This window comes from Cantharellus anzutake (genome assembly GCF_015039405.1).
Source record: "Cantharellus anzutake strain C23 chromosome Unknown EI90scaffold_8, whole genome shotgun sequence".
In the NCBI taxonomy this organism is placed as follows: Eukaryota; Fungi; Basidiomycota; class Agaricomycetes; order Cantharellales; family Hydnaceae; genus Cantharellus; species Cantharellus anzutake.
In genome coordinates this window covers 1688843-1715459 of record NW_024066958.1, presented here as the reverse complement: position 1 = coordinate 1715459, position 26617 = coordinate 1688843, and the positions used below count along the sequence as shown (strand labels likewise).

The following is a 26617-nucleotide window of genomic DNA, read 5'->3' as shown; positions in this document are numbered from 1 at the left end:
GAGTCCTTTTTGGCCTGAGTGCGCATGATGGTGTTTAATGCCCAATAGCGAAAGCGAGGGTGCCTTGCAAAACGACCATCTTCATAGCGCATTAGGTGTGAAGCCCATTCAGAGAATGAGACTGGTTTTTGATGGGGAGTGTGAAAGTCTGCCTGGCCAGAAGGAAAGAGACTGGGGAAAGCCCTTGAGGCAATAGGGTTGTTATGCCATTCACTCACTGGCTGAGACTCAATGTGTGGCATGAGAATAGGTTCTTGTCCCACTTGTGCTGCCAAGCGCAAGTTTTGGAACTCAGAGACTCGCTCCTCATTCACATTTGGGACAAACCCTGATGTGAAAAGTGCCCTCCCCCCATTGTACCATCAGTTTCATCCCCATTTGATGGCCCTACAATATCATCACCCCCTCCTTCATCACCCACTTCACTGATCCTAATGGACTGCAAATGTCCATGGACACTGCCACTCTCTGGGAGTTGGGAAAGATTCTCCTGACTAATTATGACTTGGTGATATGCTGGGTGGTGCTCAACAAGCCATTCTAACCACTGCTGAACAACTTGGCGCCGGACATAGTAAAGATGCTGAACATCATGGCCAAGGACATGGTCTGGGCCTTCCCGTTGGATCTGTATGACCTCACTCCTCAGGCAGGATGGGAAGCAACTGGCGAACTTCAGATGTATCACGGACAAAGTTGCAAATATGTCCAGAATATTTCATCTGTCCACCATACACAGTGTGGGCTTGCATGACAACATGGATAGGGGCAATCAGCATCTCCTCAATTTGTGTAAGCTCCAAGGAAGGATCATCCAAGACAAACTGTGGCTTGGGGCCAGGGTCCATGGAATTTTCTGCTGTGTACTTGGTGTCCTTTTTACACCTCACACAACAACCATTCTTGACTTTCAAGTCAAACCATGTCTCATGGCAGTTATTGCAGTGCTCCATCTGAATCTTCATCAGCTCTTCCCGGAACTTTGCCAACAGAGCCTGATCTCCTGGAGATACCGCAGATCAAAATCCCCTCCTCAAATCCTCATCATTGAGCCCTTGATCCCACTGTGAGTCTGATAGGGATGGTGGTGGGGATGGAGTCAGGGGAGAAGGTTTAGGAGAGGACTGTTCTGGTGATGAAACTGGAGATGGAGGGGGAGGTGAAGATCGATCTGCCATTTGCTCCTGGACTGCCCTCTGGCGAGCCCTCCTGTGATGATCCTCATCAACACACCTCCGACACCTGTTCCTATCCCCATCAAATGCAGAGACAGGTGCATTGTGGCCACGATTGCATTTTCGCATTGGCTCCGGAGGATTGGGCACAGGAGATGAAGGGGGAGGTGAAGATTGAACTGCCATTTGCTCCTGGACTGCCCTCTGGTGGGCCCTCCTGCGATGATCTTCATCAATACACCTCTGACACCTGTTCCTATCCCCATCAAATGCAGAGACAGGTGCATTGTGGCCACGATTGCATTTTCGCATTGGCTCTGGAGGATTAGGATCTTGAAAGGGATCTTGAGATGGCTCCTGATAGTGACTTTGAGGCAGAGATGGGAGTCCAGGAAGAGAGAGGGGTTCAAGACGCCCAGGGAGCGCATACATGCCATCATCAGCCCCACCTTGAGCTGGAGACCCAACACGAGTCCTCTGGTGCTGTCTACGTGTCTCTTCAGGAGTGTGTGAGAGACATTCAGAATGAAGTCTAGGGCCAGTAGAGTTTGGTGGAGTGATTTCTACACAGAAAAGTCATTCTTCATATCCTGCTGACAACAGAACACAACATACGTGGTGTACTCCTAGGTGTTTCTGGGGCTTTGGACCCAACTTGAGACTGAACATTCAGTTCTTGAAGCCCAAGAGCAAGTTGTGTCCCAATAGATGGATTTCGGTTATGTTGGGTCTCTGTTGAGATGGCCCAGAAGAGTGGGTGGTTGTTGGGACAGCTCGGCAGGGGATTGTGGTACAGCAAAAGTAGATTGGGAATGATTTGGAGTGGGAGACTCAGTTGAGTGTGGTGAACCCTGGCTAGCTGCATAATTCAACCTCCTCCTCTCATTTCTTCTCTTCTTCTTCTCTGCAAGGAGCACCTCATCCTCAGTGGGCATCTAAAATTTATTCAAGTTATGTAAGTCTTAAGATGTCAATTATAAATATTGCTGCACCCACAGTTTCAATGTGCACACCAAATAAACAGAAAAGGTCACTGTAAAGGCAAAATACCCTATTACAGGCAAATTGAATAAATTTCCTATCGTGAAGCAGGGAACAGGCTCGCTGCACAAGTTGACCAAATGGAGCAAGGCTGGCGCATTTCCCAAAGGGAAAAAGGGGCCAGGAATCCTGGCAACTTGCAGGCTCTGAGCGGTACTGGTCTTAACTGCCGAACTGATCCCAGTCTGTGCGGGCTAACACAGGGGCTGAGGGGCAGGGGTCGCACTTCAGAGACCTTTGAACCCTATAGATCTACTTCAGATAGTACTATTCACACAAAGTCCTAAGCCCAGGGCACTCAAGACTTCACAGGATGGGATGGGATGGGGTAGCAAGGAGTTGCACAGAGTGAGAGAGAGAGCTGCAGTAAGTGCGCGTGTTTTCAGCACAGCCACATTTTCGCGGAGTGCCATCTCCTCTTGTGTTGATAAAGCCAATCACTACATAAAGCTTAAATTTCACACCAGTTTAACAGATATGAAGCTTGAATAATAATAATGATTTTTTTTGTATTTTTGTGTGCAAGGAGTTGCAGAGAGAGAGAGCAGCAAGCAGTACGCATGTTTGCAGCACAGCCACATCCTCGCGGAAGTGCCATTTTCCCTTGCCTTGATCAGGCTAATCACTACATAAACCTAAATTTCACACTAATTTAACAGATATAAGGCTTTAATTATAATTGTGATTTTTCTGTATTTTTGTGTATATTGTATGTTTTGTCCAGTGTTGCACCATTACACACACACAGTGCACGGTTGAGATGTGCATTTGGATCCGATGTCCCACGGGGTGACGATTTCTCACGGGGTGACGATGCGCAATTCACAACGCGCTTTCCCACGGGAAAAAAAAACGAACCCCCTCTGTAAACAAACGCCTCGCAAGCTCGGCCAATGAAGCTTTTGTCTCGAAGCGGAATGAATAAGCTGAGGATCCGAATCTCGGAGCCATGTATATGGGAATCGATGGACTCTTTTGGTAGGACTAAATTGGATGGCTAAAGCATCGCTTTCAAGCGAGAGTTGGATGGAAGGAGGGATTGGGGTTCTCGATCCAGGATGCGATTGCGTCTAAGAGTGCGATCGAGGTACTGCGATGACGGAATTACGGAGACCACGACGTCCGAGGACTTTGGCAGTAGCAGCAGTAGGACTAGAGACAAGTGGGGCCAGGGCCCTGGCTGCTTGGGCAGTGGCAACAGGAAATGGAGATACAACAGAACAGAGCCGCCGAATGAGAACGCAAGTGGTGTGTCTCATGTGAGCAATATTCCGTTCAAGTGTGACGTGCGAGCCACACGCCACGAATATCAGCTGGCGGTAAACACATCCGCAAAAGCCACAAAGAAAAAACTCCTTGGGAAGAAATCGACAGCTATAGGCGATTATTGATATTGATACAGTTGTTCGAACGAATCTTGCAACAAGGGTATTATAAAAGGCTCCACAGGGCAGAACCAAAGAACACGGGCGTTATCCCTCGCACGGCGCTGTCACACGCTTTGTATATGAAGCCCCCAAGGAGAAGTGAGGCGAGGGTTGGAACGTCCGTAGGCGACGTCAAGGTGGCAACTGCACTTCCTAGCTCGGAGTTTAAGCTTAAAGGTTGAAGACGAAGTCAACTTTGCCCAGCAATATGGATTCCGCGGATGGGAGACGGAGAAAACCTTTCGCCTGACTGAGAACTCTTCCAGCCTTTTACTGTTGTTTTGACTGATTTATCCGTTGAACGTTAAACCGTGGACGCGGCAGAACCCGCTACTCAACAGCGCTGAAAATTCATTCGGTTCCGTATGGATATTACATCCAAGACTGTTCAAGTAGTAGGCATGATTGCTGGGGAGAGGCCGGTAAAGGACCCTGGGTTGCCGTTCAATGCATTTTCAGAGGACCTTGTCATTTTTCCCATTATGATTCAACCAGGACCTGCTACAGAGCGGGGATCACGAGCTGGAACTCGAACGTCGGCTCCGAGCGGGTATCTCCACAGTAAGATGCAACAACGGCGTGAACCCGTCCCGTTAAACAATCTGCCTCCTCGACGTTTTGTCTCTCGTTCTACTGATGTCGGCAAGCGGGTCAAATCCGCAGAAGAGGAGCTACCCTACATCTGAAACGACGGCAACAGATCCAGAAGAGGTCCTTCAACGTGACCTGAAGAAACACGTCGAAGACGAGCTTGCCGGTCACGCATGGGAGTTTGATGCAGTTGATGTGTTGTCTCCCAAGATTCTCAAAAAGGAGCACGAAGATCAAGATTTGCTGGAGCTCGGTCACTTTGACATACTCATTGATCACCCTCAAGTCATCTACGCCATGACACACGCGTTCGGGGACGTGCCACATCCCAACCCATTTTCCAAAGCAGACTATGATAATATTAGCCATTTTCTCAACGAGTGCGTTCGGCGTTGCCTTGACGCGTATGATTCGATTCTCGAGACACCTATGACTCCGGATCTCCAAGCATGGGAATTGCAGCCTTTTGGTGCAGCCTTTTGGCCTGCTCTCCTATTCACAAAGTATGATAGGCCGACTGGGGACAAGGTCAAAAATGCCGCACCTTTGAAGCCAGACATTGTTGGGGTAGCCGTCACAGACGCGCCACCCAATAACTTCGTTGCTTGCTGGAGCAAATTGCCCAAACAAAGCAAACGGGAGCCTCGGAAGATCGCCATAGCGGTGGAAGTAAAAGCTGACTGGAAGGACATGCTGCTCCAGAGCACTACTTATGGACGTGCGCAATGTAATGACACTCCATTGCGTACATTCACCGTAATCGTCGCCATCAATCATGCTGCCGAAGCCCTCCGTGTTCTCATCTTCCACCGCGGTGGCCTCTCCGCGAGCAAGGAATTGAGGTTGACAACGAAAGACTGGAAAGCCCACAGCATCCCTCAGTTCATAAAGGTCTTGCTGAGTATTTTGCTCTGGCAGACGCCTGGCGACGCTGGGTATCCAGAGTTCACGGATACGGAGAAATTTGTGTTCCCTTCTGGAGAGGATAACATCGTCCAAGGGATTCAAAAGGAAGTGCTCCACAACCGCCAATCATCCTGTGGCCGTAATACCTTCGTGGCATTGATGCAGCCTTTCTCCTCGTTGGACAACGAAGCAATTTCCCCAACTCTTTTGGCCTCAGGAACGGCCAAGCCGTCCACCGGTAAAACGTCGACGCATGTTTCCACTGATACTCGTCCACCGATGGAACAATCGCAACTACCAAAGCGGAAGCTCGAGGCAGAATCCCTGCCAGGTAAGTCAGCTTATATCTTCTGTGAATGGCGGCCTATCGTTGTCAGCGGTGGCGCCGAAGAAACTTAAATTGGAGCAAATCTCCACGAAGGATGACGACAGCGATGAATACGATATAAGTAAGTGAAAGGCCGGTTATACTTGGTGAAATATGACAAGCACAATTTTAGTATCTCCATCGCCATACAACTTCAATGGTTCATTCAATATCCGATTCCGTGACCACCGAGCGATTAGGAAGAAAAGGGTATACGAAAAAGTGTCCGAATCCTTCATCATGAAAGGCTCTTGGCCTCCCCGTGCGAAGAAAGATGTGGAGCACAACATGTACCAGGCTTCAAAGGGCGAATTCGGAACCGCGACTCTCCTCTCGTCGCATGAGCCGCTCAATTCCAGAGGTTGTAAATCGACCAATTCATACAATTCATACTTCCTTCCAGGTCCCAATTTGAAGTTCAGCGATTTTCATCTCAAGGATATCGGTTCCATCTGTCCGGAAGAACCGGATTACCGTACTTTGGCGGTGACCCTTCTTCGGGATCAAGGCTGCAGCCTCGAATACTGCGATACCGCTTGGGATTTGTGCATTTGTCTTGCGCATGCTATGCTCGGTATGCATTGCAATTCGCTCTCCTCTCCCGAAGACCCGGTCAACCTTCGTAGGATGGCTTTCGACATATCAATGCGGGTATATGCAACGAGATGTTAGTATCGGGAATGTTCTCAAGCTGACGCAACCCATCAAAACGGCACCATTCAATATCAACAAGTTACACGAGTTTCACGACGCCATTATGCGTGACAATAAGAGTGTGGGCGAACTCAGTGATGCGGTGCGGGACAAAGTCATGGCATTGGACTTGGAGGGAGGGATCCATGATTCAAAAACAGCTCAGGAGGCAAAGGATGAGGTCAGGAAGGTGATGTCCGCTGCCGAGGCTCTGCAGGGGGGAATTGCGGAACTAGGGCTGTCTGTCGATGCGACCGAGTGCTGGGCAATAATTTCAGATGGCGATCTCGCATCGTACATCCCCACCTACTTGACTAGAACAGTCACTGCGGAATCAATATCAGTAAGTTACTATATTGAGCCAACGGTACATGTACTGGATTTTCTTGCAGGGAACCTATGAGTTCATGTCCCCTGGTGTCCATTTGGCCATAGAAAAAAAAACTCCGTACCTCCACAGTCCATTGGATGAGATGTTTTCGTTCTTCTATGTTGCGTTGTGGGCGACCTTCTGGAATATCGAAAAAGGTCATACCCCGGATGAAGATCTTTGGCGTGATGGCTTACGAAGTAAGGAACGTGATGCCCGAGTGGTTGGCCTTCTGGTCGAGCGCTTCACGGAAGCTTCCCAAACATATGCTCCGATTGCCGCTGGGATGCTCCCTGTTCTGGGTGATTGGTGGGGGAGGCTTTCGCAGTTGCGGGACTCGTTCATTGCGGCCCTGCAGGCGAGTCGAGGTATTCTTCGCTTGGTATACTTTGAACAGTTGGCATATCGTGGCGTTGCAGACTTCATCCAAATTGTAAATGAGCATTGGTTGAATTTCTAGCTCATTGCGACATCATAACAATAAAGATGTGGCGAACCGCGCCGAGCTTCGCAGAGCGTTTCAAATGCTCAACGAAGGCATTTTTGGAAACTGCTTTACTTGGCATCGTCCAATGAATTGCATAATCCTTACGCAAATCCTAGCAGGTCGACTTTGAAAAGGTCCCTGCTCCTGGATCCTCATCCGGCGATCCTCAACGGCTGCTTTCTTCAGCCCCTTGAACTCAAATCCTTCTTGCAAGTCCTCAGATTACTCATCGCAATAGACAGCCTGGGTATGACATGGGCCCTCTGGCGGCTGCTCGGACATTTCCTGCTGGCTCCTATGTTTTGGATAAACGCCCATCTCGCTTGGATCGCGCGGCTCGGTGGCTCCGGCCCCAACCGCGACAGATTGGAGGTGACTGTGCCCTTTGACATCTCGGCCGATAACTCTCAACCCACCGCATATTGCATCTCCAAATGCCGTTCGCGATGGCGATGTGAACGGTTACACGCAACTAAGAGGTGAAGGCTTCAATATGCGTCCTTTGTCAGAACTCAAGACCACACCATCACCCGTCGCCGAAAGAAAATCATCATCAGTGCCAGAAAGCTGGTTCTCCAAACTGCCGGTTCTGCGCTCAGATTTTCTCCTCTTCTTCTGACTTAGCTCCAGATATACGAGGTTTGCGATGATGATAATTGTGGTGGGTGATACTTGCTCACTTTCCTGCTGTGGATTTCCAATCCACGTAGACTGCCGATGGAAATGACGAAGATCTTAGAGGATTGAGCGACGAGGTCAAAAGAGCTTACAACGTTATCTTACAGCCACTCGAAATGTGGACTGGCCAAGCCGGAGAAATACCTCCTGACAGAATTTCTCTGATCAATGGATTCTGCTTGTACGTATATGTACGAGTTTCCTTGGGTACGTATTTTATCTCTAATCCTGCTGGCAGGGACCTGGAAGGGCAGATCGAGTCGCTCAGACTCGAGCCCCAAAAGGTCACAAAGAGAGCGGTGTTAGCGAGCGAGATAGCCCAGAAAATAAACGACGTGAGGGCCTGTATCAGTAATGCTCTCTCCCGTTTCGCTGTTCGTTAAGCCTGCAATCCAAGCAAGATGTTCAACTAACCCTTCCCGCCCTAGACAGCAGCAACAACCTTGAACCTCCTTCATACGATTCAAGTATCAATTGAATGTTTGTCTCATTTGCTTTATTCCAAACCTGTTAGCTCAGTAACATTTTCAGGTGAACTCTCGAAACTCCCAAAAGCGAATGCCGAATACTACGTTAAAAAGCAAACCAGAATGTCAACCACACGCAACAAAATCCGGAATTCAATCTGATGGAACCCAAGAATCGATTTGTCTAGTTACGTGGTTCTGGAACAGGGAAGACCGCGGTATTGCTTCCACCCTTAAAAGCCGCGGTGCTTTGGCGGCGCCGTTCTTTTGGGATAAGAATCGAAAAGGCACTGGACTGGACTCCATTGAACGCTTTGGAGAGTGTTACGGGTTCCGTTCCAGAGAGGCAGATGAAGGTTTGGGTCATTGACCCCATGCGTGAACTCAAGGATGTGTTGTCTTCAGGGAAGCATCGCTCCGTCATCGTCTTGGATGGGCTCCATGAATGTGGTGATCTAGAGGTACTTGAATCCTTGGTGAAGCTCGTACTTATGCTCCCACCAATGTTCACCGTACTGGTTAGCTGTAGTCCTGAGAGGCTGGTGGTTTCGGCTTGGGGCGAATCTTAGGATCAGAGTCTCAATGCATCGTAGTGGAAACCACCAGAGAAAGATCTCAACGCTTTTGCTTTTGCTTGTCGTGGATTACCCATCGTGGCCTCGATCCGGATTTAGGATGTCCAGCTTCAGACTCGGCATGACCGTACACTCCAATCGGAGTTCTTTGTGCAATCTCACTAATGCGCCGGCAGATCCCAACTCCGAGTATCTGCAAATCCTTCATCGCGCCTATATTGTGAATGGCATCATTGAGCAGAACGAACTCAACATCCCCACTGAGCGTCCCTTGGGAGATAAAAAGAAGTGTCCTACCATTCAAAGTCCGGGTTGTATTGATGGTGAAGCAGCCTAGAACGGCGATCGGATGCCGAGGTACGATGGGCCTTACTGCCCTCAGGCTGGGAGGGATGGAACTCGATTCGTGATCCAAGGTGGGATGAAAGCACCAATCGTCATTGACATCAGCCAAGTTGTTTAGTGGTTCCGTGAATTTCTGCTATAGAATGTCGTTTACTCGGTAACTCTTTTGATGTTGCAATACCTTTCGGATATTATGTACGGCCTAGGTGCATGGGACAGTTTTGCAAAGTCTCGTCATATTCATTTCCCAATGTTCAACAGGCTGTCGTCATTCTGCATCTAAGGGGATGAAAGGGAGGCATTGCATCTATAGAACCCTTCAGGAATCGATGACGCCGATTGGTAGTTACACAAAGCCCTAAGCTGAGGCATTCACTAAGTGGGGTGCGGGAAATCGTTACAACCTCGTTAGAGATATACTCGTGCCTCGTATGGTCTGAGATTGACCAAAGTTGGAGATATGTTTTCCAGTGTTTCGTCCGTGTTCTCGTAATTTGACAATTGAAGCTTTAATCCTTTAGGAATCTTGCTGTCTTGGGGGAAGGAGAAGTTCACATTGATGCCGCTGAAGTTGATCACTATAATAGCGGTTACATCGCCGTGTTGACGCTCGATTGCGAAAACTCTTTCATCCGAGGGGGATATGAGGCGGAAACTTCCATGGATCTGAAGATCAGTTCGTCTTGTAAGATGCTCTTGTCGAGGTGAAACAAAATTCCCACGTACCAGGACTGGATGAGCTTTCCTGAATGCTAGCGCTCGTTTCCAGAAGAATCGTACGCTGTTTGGATCGTTCATCTGTTGGGTAGCATTCCATTGAGTGTAGTCATCGTTGACCCTCATCCAGGGGGTTGCATTCTCTGATGTGAACCCAGCGTGCGGCGAATCGTCCCACTAAATCGGAAAGTAGACTAGTTAGTGATATTTGTGCATCGAATTTGATCGGAAGGTCTGTTCTCACTTGGACTGGAGTCCGGGCGTTGTCTCTGGCTTTCTTTCGGAGGTCTTTGAGGATATCGGACATGTCTGGATTCTCTGAATTTTCGCGACGTTTCTCGAGAATCCTGGTATGGGAGTGAAATAATAAATGAAGCTGAAACAGGGGTGGGACGAGTAAGTTATCTTACGCTTTCCAGTATGATTGAGTCGCCACATCTTTATATTCCTCGATCCCCCATGAAGGCGGCACGTTGGCCATACCCAACTCCTCCCCCTGATAAACATAGATCGTTCCGCCCTGACATATCTGACCCACAGCCAGCATCTTCGCAGAAATACTTCTATACTCGGCCGAATCATTGCCAAAACGCGACAGTGATCTCCCTTGATCGTGATTCTCAATGAAAATTGAATTCCATCCTTCGTGTTCATGCATGTATGTTTGCCATTTGTTGATGATTTGTTTGTAAGAGGAGAGCTTCCAGGGGATGGGTTTCCAAGAATTTTCGACACCTCCATCTATGTCTACGTGGTGAAAGGTGAAGACCATGTTGAGCTCTTTTGAGGATGGTTTTACGTATCGGGCGAGGATGGCGGGGTCGTGTGTCCAGGGGGTTTCTCCGACCGTCATTGCATCGTATTCTAGAGGACAGAAACAGGTTGAGCGTGCCGGGGAATGGATGGATGGTGTGTTTAACGTACTTGATATGACTTCCTCGTTCATTTCACGAAGGAATTCATGTACTCGGGGGCCATTCGGGATGCTGACGGGGAAAACGGTAAATCCAGCGTTCTCAAGCGGCTCGTCAGGTAAGCCTTCGGGTTTGGAAATAAGATTGATGACGTCCATCTACAAATAAGTGTCTCAGCTTTAGACCCCGTTGAATTGGGCGACAGTGAGAAACGCACACGGAATCCTGAGACTCCTTTATCGAGCCACCAGCGCATGAGTTCGTGCACGGCACGGCGGACTTCGATGTTTTCCCAGTTTAAGTCTGGTTGCTCTTTCAAGTAAAGATGAAGATAATATTCCTGTGTGTTCTCGTCCCACTCCCAAGCGGAGCCTGAAAATGCATGTCAGGGTGGAGTAGTAAAGTAAAACCGAAATGCCATACCTCCCCATATTGCATCCCAGTTATTGGGAGGATGACGGTTCCCAGACTCATCTATACGGGGCGGGCGCCAAATGTACCAGTCTCGCTTAGGGCTCAATTTCGAACTGCTAGATTGGAGAAACCAAGGATGCTATGCGGTTGTCAGAGTTCGAAATTCGAATAGGTATACTTTGTTGAACAGCGCACCAGGTGTGAGGTATGATTAACGACGAGGTCCATTAGAAGCTTTATCCCCCTTTCCTTCATCGCCTTCAATAACTGGTGCATATCGTCTATGCTGCCATAGCGGGGATCGAGGGAACAGTAATCAGAGATATCGTAGCCCATATCAAAATTTGGGCTCCGATATATAGGACTGAGCCAGATAACGTCTATTCCAAGTTCTTTCAAATAATCTAGTTTCGATATGATCCCTTGGATGTCGCCGATGCCATCGCCATTCGAGTCCTTGAAGGACATGGGGTATATTTGATATACATTGACTTCTTTCCACCTTATGGATGGATAATTAACGCGATAAGAGATTGAGAGGTATTTGAGGGGACGTACCAGTCTCTGTTAGGCTGGACTTGAGACATTCCAGATCCCCCAGATGAGGGAGCCTATTTGATCGAGGGATTGAGACTACTTAGTTCGGGAAAAGCAGGAACGAGACTGATTAGGAAGGTATGACATGACGGTATTTCGCAGAGGCGAGGCTCATATAAGCGCAGCGTATCTCCATGCCCGCGACGTCCTTCTGAGGAAACAATACGAAATTCTGGCGGAGAGTCGAAGTAGCACGCTGTTTGAGCACGGAACGCCCAATTGAAGACATGTGGGGGGATTCAGGCCGTGGGAAGTTATGAATTTTAGGCATCCCACTGAATGAATGGCTTTTCCGCAAACAAGTGGCGGCTTGGGGAGGGCAAGCCAAGTGTGATGGACTGGGCTCTCAGGATTCAAGCGATGGAGTGCTGTGCCTTTGGAAAGCTAGCCGACATAGGGGACCCCGGGCTCTCATTTCGACATTTTGACAAGACTTGAACAACTTGGAGTGCAACGGACCTGTCTTCCATCTGTGAAATTTGCTGTTGGTCACATGTATCATGCTCATACCGTTCTCGGACACACTTCACGTTGCATGGCTTTCGCCATTTCTGATGTGGTAGTCGTTCGGAAATGCGACAAGTTTGTTAAGCCTACGGGATGTGCCATAGTGCTTTGAATCTATTCAGCACGATCTTGCTGTAGCTGTCATTCTGGATCTTGGGCAATTGTCTCGGATGCATCTCCCACCTATTCAGGGGGGTCCTCCAAAGAAAATGTATAAGTATCAGCGGGGATGATCCCCCACCTGTTTTCCCTTCCTCAAGAGCCCCCTCATATCGAGAGAACTCAGACATTCCTTCACGTTCTGAAGAGACCTTGGCCACAGTTCATCCTCCCATCCAACTTACCCTCCCTACAATCCTTAATCATGCGTTCCTTCTCTTACCTCCCTTTCCTCGCTTTCGTCGCGTACTCTCCGCTCTCCGCTATTGCATCTCCTGTCAGGATCCCACCGCACGCTAGGAAGTGCTCAGGTACGTGTTTTACGCGTTGATTCAGTCTTTCGACGCGTGTTTCCTCACCTCCATCTTCAAGACTGCCATCCCAGCTCCGTCGTTGGCCTCACTTCTGATACTAACGTCAAGGCTGCTGTGGATGGAGTTGTCGGCTCGACTGGAGGCATCACGTCCACCACCAACCTCGACGCCACTCTTGACAAGCTCAATGTTGATGCCCGCCTCTGCCTTGTCATCGGTGGCACAGGTTGCGGCCATGAGCACCACACATCTCCTTCCCCGACCACTTCTTCGCACACATCAACATCGACATCAACGCCGACTCCAACTCACTCCTCATGCAATACGGCTGGTATGATGCCTCAGCGTTCCCACTTACCTCTACCTGCTAATTCTGTCTTCTGTCTTCGTCACTGTCGAGACATTAGGATGCAACGAAATCGACATTTGGGTTTGGTTGAATGACCTCTATGCCAAGGTTATCGTCTACATTGACCTTCTAGGTACGTTTCCCTTGCTCTCCGTCGCTGGGCTCAGTGATGATATCCGCTGTTAGATGGAAAGAACGACCCTCACGAACCTTGCCTCAAAATCATTTCCGAGATTGACTCCGCCATTGCCCTTTTAGCAGACATCAAGATTGACCTGACTCATGACCATGGGAACAAATGTAACGACATTATTGGTCTCCTCATCGATCTTGTAGTGGTAGGTATCCTCCTCGTGCTTGTTTCTCGCTCTTAGTTCTTGCACAGAAACTTGTTGTGGGCTTGTCCAAATACAGCCTTACCGTCAGCATAGGGATCCTGACTAAGCTGGACATTTGCCTCTGTAATCTGTTCATCGCTTTGAACGTGTACATCAACGGCATAGCGAAGCTCTTCGGAAATTCGTAAGTAAACGTGAAATTCTCTCGGTCGTGTGCGCTGATATATTGCCGCTAACCAGTCTCACTGATTTGTCGATATTCATCAAGCTCGGCCTTCGCTTGACCCTCAAGATTTGCGGGCTACTATGAGTTCTTTCTCCACACACCTTCATTACATAGCATCTCTCTTTGGGCTCACTTCAACCTTTAAACTTGCCAGTTGTCAACCATTTGCACCTCAGCGGGTGCGCAGCCATTGTCGATCGGTGGGCCAGCCTCACGCTGACATCTACTAGAACATCCACGGAGGTTCTTCAATTTTTTTTTTCATTTCCACCGTGCAGCTTTCCCTTTCCTACAGGCTTTTTAGTCCGCCTGTTTGGTCTATGACTTTCACTTTCAGCGGGCTGGCACTGCGTGCAGTCTCTCTTCTCTTCTTATGTCCGTGTATGTTAGAGGATATGCATATAGGTCTACTCCGTGACGGTTACGTAGTAGGCAGGATACGATTGGGGAAACTATTGGCCGAGCTTGCGTAAATTGTTTAAGTGCTCAATTGATTTGGTCTGAATTGCCCCACGTCGCTCACGTGAGTCCTGTCGCTCCTGGACCGACGTTTCACGCAAGGTTTCGCGCTTCTACATCATGATTTTGCGATCTCCTCCACCGAAGCGGCGGGCTGCTGCAGTCGTAACTAGCAATAATGGCGCATCTGGGAGCTTACAAACGCCAAGAACTGACCAAATTCCCAATGGCATCCACGAGCTTCATCACGCGTCTCAGAACGGCTTTGGAAAGGGGAGAACAAGTATTGTATCTGACTCAACGCTGCGCGAATCTTCACGAGCGCGTTCTGTTGGTCCTGTAGAGTTGCCTCAGCCTATTCCATTATCCACGACTAAACGGGGCCAATCTCCTGCCGCCAATGGCAACAGCAAACCGCGGTTCAACGGATTGGAGACATTCCGTTCTCCTGCTTCTGATCCTACTGAGGCCCGTATTGCGTATTATGATGAACGGATTAGGGAAGTCATCGCGGAGAGGGACAAGGTGCTGAAATTTGCGAAGGAAGTAGAGCAGTCAAAGATTATTGCTCTGAAGGAGGTCAAAGAGGCGTTCGGCGTTGAGAAGAAACAATGGATGGATATATGTGATGCGGTGCGTTCCATTTCTCCTTGTTTTCTTTTCCCGGGTATGTCGGTGTATAATTGATTTTATGGTTTGTGTTTCTAGCTTCAGACGGTGCATAATTTTGCGCATGGTCGGGCCCAGCTTGAGCTTGACGAGGAGAGGCTGCGATATTACGATGAGCATGGGTCGTTCGTCCGTCAGTCTAAGATTGATATTTTAATGAGGGATCATAAAATACATCAGTTTCAAAGCGCGGAGTTTTGGCTACTGCATGATAAGCGAGAGTTGGAGGTATGTGGGACATTCCTTTTCTGTTCCTAATGTACTCTTCTGCGACTTTGGAATCGATACTAAGTTAGTTCTCTAGGAGGAGTTGAAGGAGAGGGAGGAACGGATCGTGGAGCTGGTGCAGGGGATTGAGGATGAACGAGAGGAAAACGCACTGGAGCGTGACGCCGAGGTTCAGCGGCTTGAACAGAATCATCAAGAACTGGACACTGCACACACTACTCTACGCCGACAGAAAGAAAATCTCGAAGTCCGTTCATTCATTTGTCTCTATCACCCCTAACCTAACACCTAATTCTTGTGACAGGCCAAATTGAAGCACGAAAGAGAAGCTCTCGAGGATGTGAAGGCCAAATTTGGTGATTTGGAGGGGAGACTGGGACGCACGCAGTTACAGCTAACTTCGGCTCAGAACGAACTTTCAGCGAAGGACCGTGAAATTCAGACCTGGCATCGTATGGAGAAGAAGGACGCCCGTGAATTGGACGAATTGCGGAGGGAGAGGGTCGATGTGGGTCTCCGATTACAGGAGATGGAGGACAGTGTGAAGCAGGGCGAGCAAGAGGCGCGGGTTGAGCGAGAAAGGATCGAGGCTAAGGTAAAGAAGGAGAAGAAGGCCCTCGAAAAGAGGATCAGTCAACTCGAGGTTTGGTTGATTTGTTGACTTGTCTTTTCGTGCTGCTTACCAGGTGTTGTTCCCCAGGCTCAGCTGGAAGAAGCGAGGGAAACAATACTTGCTACAGCAGCATCACCAGAGCTAGGTGGAAAAGAACAAGAGCCCACTCCGACCCCACCTCCTCAGTCACAACCCAAATCACGCCCGCGGCGGCCTGTCAGACGTAAATCGCCGGAAGCTCAAGATGTTGCAACAGATGATAGCGAACGGGAAGTTCAACAACCTGCGGCACCCAAGAATGCGAAGAAACGCAAGGCAGATCGAGCTGAGCCTGAGCTGAAAGCTCCGGTCATTCCCAAGAAAAAACGAAAGTTGGGGGTGGACTTGGAAGCACGTTCATGGCTCCGGCATTCACTGATGATGTGCGTCACTTTCATTGCTTCGCCTCAGCCTGGTGCTTATTCCTGTTTTTAGAATGAGTTTGGTGCTCTTTCGCCTGCTGTGGCTCGTGTACCACCCCGATCTATTACTGGAATTTCAAAGTAGCATTCGCTGTGACCCGCACTTTACAACACCTCTTATTCCGTTGGTACAATTTTTTTGGCATCTTGTTGAGTTATGGACATTGTTGTTGAACAATCTAGTATAATCTCTCGACATGTACATGAATGGGACTGCAGTGAACATGATATTTTGTCAGTGAAGAAACTTTGGTGGCACCGACGTGCGGGATCTGCTTCAACGGGCCTCCGCAATGAGCCGCTGAGGATTCTCGACCCAGGATCTCCATGTCTCGACGAAAGCAGCCATTTCTGCACCTGAAGCGATGAAGTCTCACTTACTGTGGTGGAACAGACCAATAGAAGAGACGAACCTTCAACGACACGATGATCTGCACTCCAGCTGATACCGACTTGGAGCCTGCGTTGGGCTTGTCCTGGTTGCTCGCCTTCGCGCATTACCCATTTGGCACGACCTATGGCCACAATGGCCACACCACCTCCTGGAACCAGCACCGGCGAGGCGAATTCTGGAAGTCATATGTGGGACTTAGATATAAATGCAATATATGGGACTCGAAATTACTTGCCTCCTCTCCCTACGGCCCCAACATTACTAACGGTAATTGTACCACCATTGGGTGGCATTTCATTCCTGCTTAAAGCGCTGGGTATGCGCCGCCCAAGCTCGGTAAGTCGTTTGATCTCTCCTGCAATCTCGTACGTCGAGAGCCTCTCAACGGCTTGGATCGTGGGGGTGTAGAGTCCTGTAGGGGTCGAGAGCGCCAGGCTAATGTCGGCGTGAGGGCGAAGCGCGAGCATTGGTTTTGGTGGCGAGGCGGGTGACGAGGAAGAGGCCGACGACGATTGTGTGTGAGAAATTGTGGTCCGGAAGATGGGCCATTCGAGCATTGCGCGGGAAAGGGTCTTGAGGAGAAAGGGGAGATAGGTGAGTTTGTTGAATTGCCAAAGCGTGGCATCGTGTGAGGATGATTGTTGCTGGATGGGCTGGGAGGGGGGGAAGATGGCGTCAGGCGAGACTAGAGGGGCATGCTTGGAGGGTGGTGGCGGGTTGAAGGCTAGCGGAATGTGGGCATTCAAGATTGGGAGGGAGTTGTGAATTTCTGTTAGGTCAAGAATACTCGAGTAACCAAAGTGAGGGATCTCAAGGCTCTGCATTTGCAAGTGAGAAGAGACGAACAGCCAGTAGAACCACCGAAGGACTCGCCTTTGTCATAGCCTTATACATTGCCCATCTCGTACGCCCTAACTCCAGCATCTGTACTTGGCCCGATGCAGGGGAAGCGCCGGCAGTTGGAAACGCGTTAACCTTCTCGATTCCCTGGGAAAGATACCGTTCCACATCCACTTTCTCTATGCGTCCGTTCCTTCCCGTGCCTTTGATCACGGAAATATCCTCAATTCCACTCTTACGAGCAAGGTGGCGGACTGACGGGGCCGCGAGTGTGTTTGGGGCTGGAGCGAAGTGAGTCGATAAGGACGAGATGATCTGAGGATGTGATGATAATTTGGACGGTGAGGACGGCGGTTTTGAAGGATCTAGAGGATGGTGTCTGCGAGGCCGCACCAGAGGTTCCTCGATGGCGGGGGACGGCTGGCTGTAGTCTGAGGATGGGGACGCGTCATTGGTATCGGTAGTCACTGAAATAGTATCGACATGCTCCCTAGCGACAGGGTCACTCGATGTGCTATCGTCCACACCATCTTCGTCAACTTCAATGATGCACAGTCCTTGACCTACTTTGGCAATTTCACCTTCCTGAACAAGCAATTGCTTCACCGTGCCAGAGAATGGGGATGTGATTTCCACCGAGGCCTTGTCTGATTGGACCTCGCACAATGCATCGAAGGCCTCAACCTTCGCGTTGGGTCTGATGGACCTGATGGGCAGAGCAAACGATGCCGGGAATACACACGAGAGCACCAAGGAGATGATAATTATTGGCGGAGGAAGCTGAAGTGCCTAGAGAACTAATCACCCACCACTTCAATACTTCACATTCTACATAGAATCATTGGAGGTCAACATACCGGCATAATTTCGCGGCAACGTCGGATGACAGCTCACCAGTGATGCCCTCTCCAATATCCGCCAAGAGGAATGGTCTGAGGGTTTTCGCGTGCCACAAAAGCGAGGAATGCAGCAGTCTCCAGCCTCCATAGATCGGGACAGCACTAATCCGTCCAAAAGGGAACAAGGACCGAGACATTAATGAGAAGGGGACCGAGCGTGCGAGCATTGGGGTAATCTGTTTTAACAAAAGGAAGCCGCCTAGCGTATGAAGGAATGTAGGGAACGCCGGAAAGGGGAAATAGCGTACGCCCGACCGCTTGGGGTTATGTGGGGAAGGGGTCAACGACCACAAGACACAAGTCACCTGACTTGTTCATGTCGTTGATGATCATCATCTTCATTCGATAGACGAGACAATGGGCTTGACTTCTGCACAAAAACAAGATGTCTTGCAAATTATTGATAAGCTCTGGAACCACACATCTGGGAGACGGCTTGTCTCCCAAATGTTCCGTACCTTACCAGACCCTGTCGCCTGGAAGGCCTACTACGACGTAATCCCTCAGCCAAGAAGTCTAGAGTCTGTCAAGGTGCATTGCTTACTGCAGGCTGCTCACCTTCGAACTGCTGAGCGTTTGGTCCATTAGGCCGATGTGGAGAAAAATAAATTGTCAAATGTCGAGCAGACTCGTACAGATTTGGACCTGATATTTAAGAATGCGTGAGCTAACTATTTAAATGGTTGGCTCGTTACATGCTTTGACCATATCCATCTAGCTTACACTTCAATGAGGAAGGCTCTGCCATCACGCTGGATGCGAGGACGTTGCAGGTACGTGGCTTGTGATTTTTTTTGCTCCGATAAGCGGTGTGATAGATCGATGCTTCCAGAGCGTCTTGGAGCAAGAATGGGCTTCAAAACCATCCCTTCAGCCTCGATCTCGATCTAAGACTTCCGTTGGCCCGGCTTCATCCCCGACTCCTGCCCCCCCATCAGCTCCTAGCATAAAAGGAAAATCATCTCCAGTCGTAACGCCTACCTTGTCGCATGCCGAGATTCCAAGGGTCAACTCTAGTGCCCCCAATCCGGTTGTTCCTCCTCGTGCATCCGGTGCCAGCTCTTCTAGGGATGACACGGTGATTGAAAATGTGAACATCGAGATGAGGAAGACAGTGACACTACTTCGGAGGGGCTTGTTCGCCGAATAGAAGCAAGACTCGGGAACTGGCCTGGGCCAAGCACGAGTGGAGGAGTTGATAATGGATGGATGGCTCCAGTAAAAGGGGTAAGAGGTCAGTATTAACGATGCTGAATAGTGCTTATTGTGTGCTTCAAGGATCCACATACCAAATATGTCGAGATAATCCTTCTGCTGAAAAATTACCGAGAAGCGACGTACGTTTTTCACGGATCCTTAGGAAACCGTCTTTTCCGAACCTTTGGTAGATCCGGTGATCGGCCAGCGGATTCCCTCGAACGATTAGCTGAGTCAACAAATATCCCTCATTTGTATCACAAGGTACGGAGCTAGTGTATTTCCTGCTCATGATTTGGTAAACACGCCTTGTCAAAGGATCCCATATCGTTCATTTTGATTGAGGATCGAGCGCTTGGGGGGCACTACACTACGGCCCAAGCATTTGATCAAGACCTATATCGCCTGTTCGAGAAGGGCCGACGAGTGTATTATAAGGTTGATGAGGATAATTACGGGCGCGTCCTTCTATTACAGGCAAGTTGTCCCGATTTACACTAGTCCCTTCACGAGCTCATCATGCTCCCAGAGGATGTACCATCATCTCACGTCTTCAATAGCATCTCGGGTTCCCGCCATGACTCGTGCCGCATACAATTTTTCCTCAACAGACTCCGGGCCTGGTCGGAAGAAGGGAAAATCCAAAGCCCACCCCTTCATCCAAGACGAGGATCCCATCGAGCGCGTGACGCACAAGGGACAAACATATCAGTGTGGTGACTACGTACACCTCATGAATCCCGATGATGCAAGAAAGCCTATCGTTGGCCAAATCTTCCGCACCTACTCGCTGAAAAGGTGAGCAAACTTGAGTCACATTGTGTTTGTATGCTTACCTATTGAATTCTTTCTCAAGAGACCCCAACAGACAATATGTACATGTTCGCTGGTATCTTCGGCCGGAGCAGACTATTCACCCTAGGGATCGTAGATTTTACGAAAGCGAGGTGTTTGCAACTGGTTTGATTCGTCCAGTCCCGAGTATATCTATGTGTGCTCACCGTCCTCTTCGGTAGACTTCTTTAGTGAACACTCAGCCGAAGATATAATAGAAAAAATTGGCCTTCAGTTTCATGAAAGATATGTCCGTGGACGGCCGCTCCGACCTTCCTGGTATCCCGGATGGCCTTTATACGTATGCGAATCATGGTATAATGAACAAGAGCGATCCTTCTCCAAGATTGAAGACTGGGTAAAGTGCATACCACAGAAGGTGCAAGAGGCCGCGAAGGATCGCAACTCTATCATGCCTATTCTTCCATATGATAGCATTTTGCTTGACTCCACTGTCCATCCGGAGAACGTTCTTAGTCCGTTCGTTATCGGTGCAGGAAAGGGTTTGAGCAGGACGGGCATTGGTCCAGGGGCGCTCTCAAATGGGCTCCCTCCCCTTCTCACTACTGGGCTGGGAAAAGAAGACCCTGAAGTAGATCACGGTAACAAAACAGCGGGACCTACTGAGGTCATCGTCAGATATATTCCCAGGACTCGAGGGGTTTCCAGCAAGCAAGCAACCCATCATCATCACAAACGTAAGATAGATGATCGGTCTGTCATTGCAGCTGGTGGTGGTGCTGCCTATCTCAAAGATGCGAAGATTGTTGCACTTCCCAAAGAGACTGGTATGTTGTGTGTTGTACTTTACTGGCACAATTCTCAATCCCATTACGTTCAGTGGAGAAGTTTGATCGTGATCCAAAAACTGGGAACCTTCTTTGGTTCTCCGGTGCTCCCATTGTGGCTCCGGACCCTTCGGCATATAGACCGAGATATAGCCTGGAATACCTTGCTTTCCTTGCCCGGAAACGCAAGCAAAACGAACAAAACGAGATAACCACGGATGACCATCTCTCGAAGCGTGCCAAGGCGTCTGAGGATTATATGCCGACAAGTCAACTACTGAACAAATTGATTGTATCCTCCGATGGTTCTTTCTCGTATGACCCACCTCCAGATGAGGGGCCTTCTTCGGAAGCGACCCTGAGCCTAGAGAGATCTACGGAATCATTGGTACGTTCATTACAAGGTAAGCAACAACGATGTTTACCATTCTGCTGGACCTCTGAGCTCTCGTATGCCCGCAGATTTTAGCCATCACATTTCCTCCTGAACCAACCACCCTTTGTACTTACATAATTATCACTTCGTGTATTCTTGCGGACTCCATTCACATACGAGTTGTGCCGCATATCGGTCATTTCAATGAAATTGAATAGTTCTACCCGAGTTGATGGGAAATTGCTCATTTAACCCGCCCTGGCCCGTGAACATCTTTCCTGGAAGGATACCTCTGTTCCCTCGCGCTCTAGCGCTAGCACCTCTGGCTAGTGCAGAAACAGCTGGCAGCCATTACCGCGTTACGTTAGGCCATTCGACAACAGTGTGAAGCAGCAAGCCTCCACAACGCCCATTGCGGGGTAACGAATTCTACTTTCACAGTTAGAGAGCATTCCTGCATCTGGAAGCCTTAGACTGTAGACTATAGACGTTCCCAGGCGCCGGGATTCGTAATGAAAGTAGCAACTAGGAGATTGGGTCGCCTTGCGGACTTCGCCCGTCCAACTGTCTTGGCGTATACCACTGGCTACCTGTGTGCTAGCAGCGCAATCAGGGGTTGTAGTGCCTATGGTATGAACCTCAATCAATATGACATCAATCCAGTATTGCTGACACCCTGTGTAGGCTTTCGAGCTTTTCGAACCTCATCCCACTTACTCGATGATCATCATGTAGTCAAAAGTGAGAGCATCAGGAAAGAACCCCCTTCGATCAAAGGTACACCCGTGGCCCTTGCTGTGTATGGTAATGACAATAGCCTGACATTGGCGAATTTCCGTAGCCATCCCCTACTCCTCCCTCACTATCGGCGTCCCACGCGAATCGCGATCTTTCGAGCCCGAGCGACGGGTTGCCATCACTCCCCAAAACGTCACATTGCTCAAGAAGAAGGGTTTCTCACGAATCTTAGTTGAATCTGGGGCAGGGGACCTCGCCCAATTCAGCAACTCCGAGTATGAAAATGCTGGCGCTGAGATCGTGGCTACAGGGACTGACTTATTAGGTGCTCGGATATCGTGCTCAAGGTTCGACCTCCAAGTATCAAGGAGAGTAGCAATGAAGTCGTTGCTCTTAAAACCGGTGCGACCGTCATTTCGTTTGTGTATCCCAAGCAGAACGAGGCTCTCGTGAAGGCTTTCCAAGATTCAAAGAAAGATTTGAACGTCTTCGCGATGGATCTCATCCCTAGAATATCCCGGGCCCAGGCTTTTGATGCGCTAAGGTGATACACTTAGTTCATCCGCAGGCTGGATCTCACGTACAGGTATCAGCTCAATGGCAAATATTGCTGGGTATAAGGCCGTATTGGAGGCTTCAAATCATTTTGGTACGCCCCTTAAGCCATTATCTGCCTCTCATAAACATGGAGCTATTTGGTTTCCTATAGGCCGCTTCTTCACTGGTCAAGCTACCGCTGCTGGCAAGGTTCGTATCATTTTGCAACCCCCCTTAACATCACCGATTTACCGGAAGACCCCTCGTCCAGATCCCTCCCGCTAAGATGCTAGTCATCGGAGGTGGAGTGGCGGGCCTGTCCGCAATAGCGACGGCTCGCCGGATGGGTGCTATTGTGCGAGGCTTCGACCCACGTCCTGCGGTTCGGGAGCAAGTGGAAAGCCTTGGTGCAGAATTTTTAGAGGTCCAAGGGATCAAGGAGGATGGAAGTGGGGTCGGAGGATACGCTAAAGTTTGTCATTTCGCGGTGATTTTCGCGAAGAATCAATCTGACGGACTCGAGCGCAGGTTATGTCCAAAGAATTCATCGAAGCAGAAATGGCTTTGTTCCTGGAGCAATGCAAGGAAGTGGATATTGTTATTAGCTCAGTATGCGCTTGGTATCTTCGCATAGAAGTATTCTCATCGTCACACCCATTGTCAGGCTCTGATTCCTGGGAAGCCTGCGCCAAAACTCATTACAGAGGAGGTATGATGTGTTTTGGCCGGTTGGAGACTGGGATATGACCGAAAGTTCTGTTAACAGATGATTAATGTTATGAAACAAGGTTCAGTCATCGTTGACCTTGCAGCGGAAGCAGGGGGCAACTGTGTAGCTACTAAACCCGGCGAGCTATATGTACATAAGGGTGTGACCGTCATCGGTGGGTTTTCATGAACCTATGAAGGGGGCTTGAACTTACTATTGTACCTTTGTTAGGTTACACTGACTTACCCTCGCGTTTGCCTACGCAATCTTCTACCTTGTATTCCAACAATATCACCAAATTCCTCTTGTCAATGACTGACCCAGGTGCACCTGACTTGAAGGCCCTCGCGTTCAGCCTCGAGGACGAGGTAGTTAGAGGCTCAGTTGTGATCAAGGATGGAGAACTACTTTTTCCACCACCTGCACCAGCCCAAGCTCCCCCAGCATCACAGCCAGCGCCCGATGCGAAGACCATCGCCAAGGAAGAGCCAAAACCAATTACACCATGGGAGAAGGCAGTTCGTGAAGTTTCATTACTTGGAGGCGGAATGACTGGTATGCTTGCCCTTGGAGCGTGCGTGGAGTAGTTTTCTCTGTGCGGATTGTGCTGATCAATTGCCACAGCACAACAAGCGCTCAATTCATGAGCCAGTTCTACACGTTCGGTTTGGCTGGTCTGATCGGATACCGGGTGGTTTGGGGTGTCGCGCCTGCACTCCACAGCCCACTCATGTCAGTGACGAATGCCATTTCGGGTATATATATTAGTTGAATGAGTGCTTCGTGTCATTCTGAAATGGTTTTGTAGGGATGGTGGGTATCGGGGGCCTGTTCCTCATGGGTGGTGGCTACGTGCCACAGACCATTCCGCAAGCGCTAGGCGCACTCTCCGTGCTCCTGGCATCAGTCAATGTATCAGGTGGTTTCATTATCACCAGGCGAATGCTGGACATGTTCAAGAGTGAGCCTTGTGTTGATTGTGTCGAACTGGGTATCTCATTCTGCGCATCAAGGACCCAGTGATCCCCCGGAATATATCTGGCTGTACGCTATTCCAGGGCTCCTCTTCACTGGTGGCTTCATCTGGGCTGCGAATGAAGGAATCGGAAGCTTGGTCGAAGCTGGCTACCTCACCAGCAGCATACTCTGTATTAGTTAGTTCGGTTTCGTCCTCTCTCACAAAGACGATGCTAAGCCCATGTACAGGCTCAATTTCGGGCCTCGCCTCCCAGGTAACTGCCAGACAAGGCAATGCTCTTGGAATGCTTGGAGTTGGAATTGGATTGCTGGCGTCCTTACTTGCCGCTGGCTTTGAGCCCGAAACACTTGCACAGGCTGCTGCTGTCGCTACTGTCGGCGGTGGGGTTGGGGCTGTGATCGGACGCCGTATTACTGCTGTAGAGCTCCCCCAGATGGTTGCCGCATTGCACTCCGTTGTCGGTTTAGCTGCTGTTTTTACTAGTGTCGCCAGTGTCTTTGCTCACCTTGAAGACACGAGCAGCTTGCATTACGTAGCTGCCTACCTTGGTGTACTTATTGGTAATTACTGTTCTATATGTTGCCAAACTAGCTTCAGCTGACAACACTGTTTTCACTTTAGGTGGTGTTACTTTCACTGGTTCTATCGTCGCATTCTTGAAGTTAGCGGCAAGAATGTCCTCGAAGCCACTGCGGCTTCCAGGTCGTCATGCCATTAATGCTGGTCTTCTTGGAGCCAATGCGGCTACTATGGGTGCTTTCCTAACGATGGCGCCGGGGGTCCCTGCGATTGGGGCCATGTGCCTTCTAGGAAATACCGCTCTCTCGTTCATCAAAGGCTACACGTTGACGGCTGCCATCGGCGGGGCTGATATGCGTGAGTTCGGATATTTCTCCCCAGGGCCTTCGGATGATGATTTTTATATTGTAGCCGTGGTGATTACTGTGCTCAATGCTTACTCCGTGAGTCATTGAACACTTCAGAGTTGGGCCCGACTGAGCGTCTTTCTGGTCAGGGTTTTGCTCTTGTGGCTGAGGGTAGGCTGAACACTGTATTATCACTAGCCTTATTAACATACCACTCCTATTTCTAGGTTTCATGCTCAACAATCCGCTTCTTACGACGGTATATATAACATCTGTTTTTAGGTATATTTCGCTGAATGGCTATGTTAGGTTGGAAGCCTCATAGGCGTTAGCGGCTCGATCCTATCCTACATCATGGCATGTTACTTTTATCTGTTAGGGAACTACACTTACCGATGACCCTTAACTTTAGTGCGTTGCAATGAACCGTTCACTGGTGAATGTTCTCTTTGGGGGTATTGGCGCTCCAGCTGGTGGTACCGAGGGATCAGAGCACAAAATGGAAGGAACTGTTACGAAAGCGACCGTAGATGACGCAGTTGATGCGTTGGTTAATGCCAACTCCGTCATCATTACTCCCGGTTATGGATTAGCTGTGGCGAAAGCGCAATATGACGTTTCTGAGATAGCCCGGTTGTTGAGGAAGCGGGGCGTACAAGTTCGCTTTGGTGTGCACCCCGTGGCAGGCGAGTATCGTGGGGGCTTAAAAGCGTAAACACTGACGCTGCGTGATAGGACGCATGCCAGGACAACTCAATGTCCTGCTTGCCGAAGCGTCCGTACCGTATGATGGTCAGTGCTGTATCATGCCTCGGTATGACTTGTTGAATTTGTTCTGGCATAGTTGTTCTTGAGATGGACGAGATTAACGATGATTTTGGCGATACGGATGTCACTTTGGTAATCGGTCAGTCACGGAAGGATAACATCTATTTGAGGTTTGCTGATCAGCAGTACTTTCCAGGCGCAAATGACACAGTAAACCCCATTGCTCTAAAGCCAGGCTCGCTGATATCGGGAATGCCGGTTTTGCATGCGTGGAACAGCAAGCAAGTTTTCGTAATGAAACGCGGAATGGCCAGTGGCTATGGTAAGCCATTCGTGCCATACTTTTGCAACGTATTGATGAGTCTCCTTCTAGCTGACGTTCCTAATCCTATGTTCTATATGCCCAATACTCGCATGCTCTTTGGAGATGCGAAGACAACTTGTGAGGCATTAAAGAAAGGGATAGTAGAGAGAGGATCATAACTTCATTCGTGTCTGTGCGATATCTATCTTTTGCACAAATTTGTATTTCAGTCCATCAATCAAGGAATTCTGTAGTACTTGGACTATTAATAGAGGCTGGTCACCTGCTTATCAAGGGATTA

At 49.3% G+C, this 26617-nt stretch overlaps 8 protein-coding genes across 8 annotated transcripts; 6 read left to right on the top strand and 2 right to left on the bottom strand.

Annotated features, from left to right (window-relative positions):
* Positions 1-3957: 3957 nt before the first annotated feature.
* Positions 3958-9114, top strand: EI90DRAFT_3152040 (uncharacterized protein; the record flags this gene model as incomplete). The annotated part of the gene is made up of 13 exons (XM_039065768.1): positions 3958-5471; positions 5518-5589; positions 5641-6081; positions 6134-6543; positions 6593-7003; positions 7682-7696; positions 7768-7916; positions 7974-8109; positions 8164-8215; positions 8267-8307; positions 8391-8720; positions 8877-8904; positions 8954-9114. Exons 1-13 carry the CDS (start codon positions 4280-4282, stop codon positions 9112-9114), a joined length of 3438 nt encoding a protein of 1145 aa, XP_038920580.1. The 5' UTR covers positions 3958-4279.
* A 416-nt stretch (positions 9115-9530) lies between these two features.
* EI90DRAFT_2909450 (alpha-glucosidase) lies at positions 9531-11668 on the bottom strand (the record flags this gene model as incomplete). The annotated part of the gene is made up of 8 exons (XM_039054372.1): positions 9531-9788; positions 9849-10016; positions 10084-10186; positions 10250-10703; positions 10764-10911; positions 10971-11125; positions 11177-11306; positions 11363-11668. Coding segments are annotated over 8 exons (1722 nt in total), but the record flags the coding sequence as incomplete, so codon positions are not given.
* A 1013-nt stretch (positions 11669-12681) lies between these two features.
* Positions 12682-13859, top strand: EI90DRAFT_2573428 (uncharacterized protein). The gene is made up of 6 exons (XM_039053261.1): positions 12682-12741; positions 12803-13075; positions 13145-13226; positions 13280-13431; positions 13479-13615; positions 13672-13859. The coding sequence occupies exons 2-6, from the start codon at positions 12863-12865 to the stop codon at positions 13739-13741; spliced, it is 654 nt and encodes a 217-aa protein (XP_038920578.1). The 5' UTR covers positions 12682-12741; positions 12803-12862; the 3' UTR covers positions 13742-13859.
* Positions 13860-14425: 566 nt separating this feature from the next.
* EI90DRAFT_3042500 (uncharacterized protein) lies at positions 14426-16335 on the top strand (the record flags this gene model as incomplete). The annotated part of the gene is made up of 6 exons (XM_039059192.1): positions 14426-14749; positions 14825-15013; positions 15090-15260; positions 15318-15656; positions 15714-16048; positions 16101-16335. Coding segments are annotated over exons 1-6 (1124 nt in total), but the record flags the coding sequence as incomplete, so codon positions are not given.
* Positions 16267-18496, bottom strand: EI90DRAFT_3042498 (2-oxoacid dehydrogenases acyltransferase-domain-containing protein). Its single transcript, XM_039059191.1, has 6 exons — positions 18216-18496; positions 18131-18149; positions 17355-18027; positions 16717-17299; positions 16501-16656; positions 16267-16444 (listed from the first exon to the last, which is right to left on the bottom strand). The coding sequence occupies exons 1-6, from the start codon at positions 18385-18387 to the stop codon at positions 16365-16367; spliced, it is 1683 nt and encodes a 560-aa protein (XP_038920576.1). The 5' UTR covers positions 18388-18496; the 3' UTR covers positions 16267-16364.
* A 30-nt stretch (positions 18497-18526) lies between these two features.
* On the top strand, positions 18527-18959 carry EI90DRAFT_2571968 (uncharacterized protein). The gene is made up of 2 exons (XM_039053259.1): positions 18527-18751; positions 18809-18959. Exons 1-2 carry the CDS (start codon positions 18578-18580, stop codon positions 18884-18886), a joined length of 252 nt encoding a protein of 83 aa, XP_038920575.1. The 5' UTR covers positions 18527-18577; the 3' UTR covers positions 18887-18959.
* A 228-nt stretch (positions 18960-19187) lies between these two features.
* Positions 19188-21718, top strand: EI90DRAFT_2572270 (uncharacterized protein). Its single transcript, XM_039053260.1, has 8 exons — positions 19188-19447; positions 19499-19557; positions 19609-19681; positions 19736-19894; positions 19947-20215; positions 20274-20377; positions 20434-21039; positions 21093-21718. Exons 1-8 carry the CDS (start codon positions 19430-19432, stop codon positions 21506-21508), a joined length of 1704 nt encoding a protein of 567 aa, XP_038920574.1. The 5' UTR covers positions 19188-19429; the 3' UTR covers positions 21509-21718.
* Positions 21602-26603, top strand: EI90DRAFT_3279652 (PNTB-domain-containing protein). The gene is made up of 25 exons (XM_039066694.1): positions 21602-22045; positions 22100-22192; positions 22257-22491; positions 22515-22697; positions 22747-22802; positions 22863-22900; positions 22962-23162; positions 23219-23299; positions 23355-23399; positions 23457-23574; positions 23631-23973; positions 24024-24154; positions 24208-24360; positions 24413-24553; positions 24606-24938; positions 25000-25254; positions 25309-25340; positions 25394-25415; positions 25472-25503; positions 25554-25601; positions 25657-25930; positions 25980-26036; positions 26089-26151; positions 26209-26334; positions 26386-26603. The coding sequence occupies exons 1-25, from the start codon at positions 21928-21930 to the stop codon at positions 26493-26495; spliced, it is 3288 nt and encodes a 1095-aa protein (XP_038920573.1). The 5' UTR covers positions 21602-21927; the 3' UTR covers positions 26496-26603.
* The last annotated feature ends 14 nt before the right edge of the window (positions 26604-26617 follow it).